General features: G+C 43.5%; 2 protein-coding genes across 3 annotated transcripts in view; one reads left to right on the forward strand and one right to left on the reverse strand.

Moving 5' to 3' along the window:
• The window catches only part of f9b (coagulation factor IXb), a 21,853-nt gene extending 19,110 nt beyond the window's left edge, over positions 1-2,743 (reverse strand). The window contains exon 1 of the mRNA XM_005727840.1: positions 2,069-2,743. Within this exon, the coding sequence (XP_005727897.1) occupies positions 2,069-2,084 (16 nt within the window). The 5' untranslated portion in view covers positions 2,085-2,743. The remainder of the gene's footprint in view (positions 1-2,068) is intronic.
• fgf13b (fibroblast growth factor 13b) overlaps positions 1-3,198 on the forward strand; it is an 18,105-nt gene that overhangs the window by 5,942 nt on the left and 8,965 nt on the right. Inside the window, exon 1 of one of the 2 annotated variants that reach the window (XM_005727839.1) lies at positions 187-511. The exons of the other annotated variant lie outside the window; for it this stretch is intronic. Within the exon in view, the coding sequence (XP_005727896.1) occupies positions 481-511 (31 nt within the window). The 5' untranslated portion in view covers positions 187-480. Of the gene's footprint in view, positions 1-186; positions 512-3,198 lie in introns of those variants that run through there. 2 annotated transcript variants of the gene reach the window in all.

Here is a 3,198-nt window from a genome sequence, read left to right on the forward strand (position 1 = left end):
GATACTGACCAGAATAGTCACAGGAGGCCCTTGTAAATATAGCTGTCATGTTTTTGGACAGAGAATTACTGTGTTTAAGTGTTGAAAGAGGTCATCAGAGAGTATTTATATGTCGGCTGCAGTAACATAGATTTGGATGAATGTGTCTCAGCCACATTACAAGGAAAAACAAACACAGACAGCGTTTCCTCGATAGGTCCTTGGATTTGGGAAGGGCCTGCTGGCTCTCTCCCTCTCTTATTGTGCCAGATCAGCGGGGCCTCGAGATGAATCATTAATGACCGGTTCCAACGGCTTAATGGCCTCTAATGTTCTGTAATGATCTCCCGTCAACGCCATGTACGCGGCCTTAATGGATCCAATGCCGTGGAGAATTGTCTGGTTTGAACTTCCATAATTCGCCCTGTTTTCGACGAGCGGCGCACAACAGGAAGTGCAAAAAGCCAGGAGCAAAAGGCTCCAGAGCTCCGCGGGCGCAGCATGACTTTCCCTCTCCGCCGATCCACTTCAGGTAAGATGAGAAAGGACAAAGTTAGCTAGAAAAAGGAGCCACATCTGTGCCTAAATGTCACCAATATGTTCTGGTAATAAGATGTGCAAACGAGACGCGCTAAACTAAGTTCAAACAGCGCAACTCAGGCGCCGGACGTGTTTGAAGTGGCTTCTGAATTACGAATGTGAATTGTGGACCTTAGAATATTTAAAATGCTTAACTTAATGTTGATAATTTTCTATTTAAAAAAGTTTAACGTGTTTTTTGTTTGTTTGTTTGTTTTGTTTTTAAATAAAATGGGTTTAAAGATGAAGCGCTGTCCGTGGTGCTGAAAACAAGGCAGGACGCGCCCTTCTGTTGGGAGGACAGCTGGACTTCAGCACACCTTAGCAACGCGCTGGCTCCTTAAAACACATTCACAATGAATCGCCTCGGCTCTGAGTTTATTTCACGGGCTTAACTTAAAGAAAAGAAAAAACACAACATGAAACTCAACAGAGAAACATTCTGAGTGAGTTTTGGGAGTTTAGTTAATGAATTCTATTATAAGTTTGCAACCAGTCCGTTAAGGCACAGCGAAGACTCGGATAATCCCTTTAGTGTAGAATCGGCCTGCAGTGCAGTTTCTTACACGGTCTCCTCCACTTTGCATCCAAAGTTTTACGTTAAATAAAATATTCCAAGCGCGACACAAACAACGCATTGATGGATTAAATGCGCAAACAAATTCCGGGTCTGAGCATTTCACTGAAGCTTTTGGCCTCGTAATGTCGTGGCGGCCAGTCGCAAAGAATTTAAAGTGTTGAATTTTGTACCACAAGCTGTGAATGTTGTTGTGCGTGGCTGATTTCACTATTTCCGGCTCTTGTGTGGTTAGACTGAGTTTCTCACAGTTTTTAAAAAAATCTTTTTAAAGTTTAGGCTGCTGTTTTTGTTTTAAGTATTTTTCTTTTTTCCAACTTTTTTTTTAATGTATTCAGTTCTTAAACTGCCAATTGGTGGCGCTAATGAACTCCAAGCAAAGCTTAAAGACCTTCACTTCCTTATCATAGAGTACATACTACTCACATTCTTCAGACTGTTTGTCTCCATTTCAGACATCACTGTGTCATTTCTAGCTACACCTCAAATAGATGTTAATTATGGATAGCCATTTATTTATTTTTAAATCTTTGTACCTTGTCTCTTTTTTCATTGCTTTTCTGTTGATTGATTTTATTGATTTGCTTGTTATCTGTAACGATGAAATGAGTTATCGTGATGGCTGAAGGCTGTGTTAATGTTCCTCAGGATCACTTTATATCTGATGTTTTTTACGTGGCTCTTATTTTGTGTGGCTCAAGCTTTTAGAGGCCTGTGGTTGGGTTTAAAGCAGTGAGCTCATAAAAGAAACATGAAGAACTAGATTTAGCTTTCAGTCACTTCTTTGCTCCAGCTGTTTTCCTTCATGTGATTGATGTTTTAGTTGACTTTACCGGTTAGTTATGAAAGATTTGTGAGTGTTGTCTCAAAGAGCGTGGGTTGAACTGCAAAGTAAAACTATATTTATCTGTGCATGTTTACAAGAGTCCTTACCTAACCAGAAGGCCATCGGTGGTACTTCAACTTCCTCGGTCAGCGGCAGGGTAAATGCTCCACTTTAGCAGTGTGGAGACCTCAGTGTCTGTCCACAGTCCATCACGTTCTCCAGCTGTCTTATCCTCACAGTGGGTTACAGCTCACTGGGTTTGGATCCTCTTCATTCGTGTAGTTTACTGCTCACCACATCCTCTTACTCCCCCAGCCATCGATCTCTCCCGCTGGAGAACAGCATGCATCGACTCTGCCCGCTGTTCAGCGGCTGTTGCCACATGCAGGTCGACCTTCGTCTGCCGGCTGTGTGTCCACCGCCTCCTCTTCCTCAGTACCAGTTGGAATTAGCAGTCACCATCCGCCACTGCAGCTGTTTTTGTCTCTGACAACTGTGCATCTGTTTTCCTGTGGGGGCTGCCTGTGGCCAGCCGACATGCACCGAGTGGCTGATTGCTGCTGCCTAGTGTGTGTGTGTGTGTGTGTGCACCTCTGCTCTGGTGCAAATGCAAAAAGGGAACATCTAGAGAACGACACAGCTCGCAGAGACACAAGTGCCGCCGTCTTTTTCACCTCCTTCTTGCATGCTGCAGCCTTTTCAGCAGTGGTGAACCTCTGCACCAAAATATTAGAGCCCCTCCTTTCTCTACCCCCCTTCTGATTTCTTCCCCTCATGCACACTTGCTGGGTCTTTCTCTCACTCTCTCTCCCACCCTCTTCCTTCATTGTCCCTTCACTTCATTTCTCTTATTTCATTATCATGTAGTTCCCCCTCATATACGTCATTTTTCCTGATGTGTGGAATAGTCTTGCACTTTCTTCTCCTGTCTTCTACTGGATTTATTTTCCCCTCCTTTTTCATTCATCATTCTCTTTTCCAATCCATTTGCAGGTTATTTTCTACAAGCGTCTCCCTCTCTCTCTGCATCGCTCTCTCTTTCTCTCTCCAACACACTCAGTATCTCATTTTCTCTCTTCCGCCCACCCCCTCTTTCATTATTCCTCCTCTCATTCATTCACCTGTCTGTCTCCTCTCTTGTTTCATTGTTTATTCTCCCACCTCCCATTTTATCCTCTCCTTCTGTCTCTCTCAGTCCGCCTATCACACATCAGCATATTTAGTGTATCATGTAAAT

The sequence above is a fragment of the Pundamilia nyererei genome, unplaced genomic scaffold (assembly GCF_000239375.1).
Source record: "Pundamilia nyererei isolate P.nyererei 1_Seehausen unplaced genomic scaffold, PunNye1.0 scaffold00026, whole genome shotgun sequence".
Taxonomy (NCBI): Eukaryota; Metazoa; Chordata; class Actinopteri; order Cichliformes; family Cichlidae; genus Pundamilia; species Pundamilia nyererei.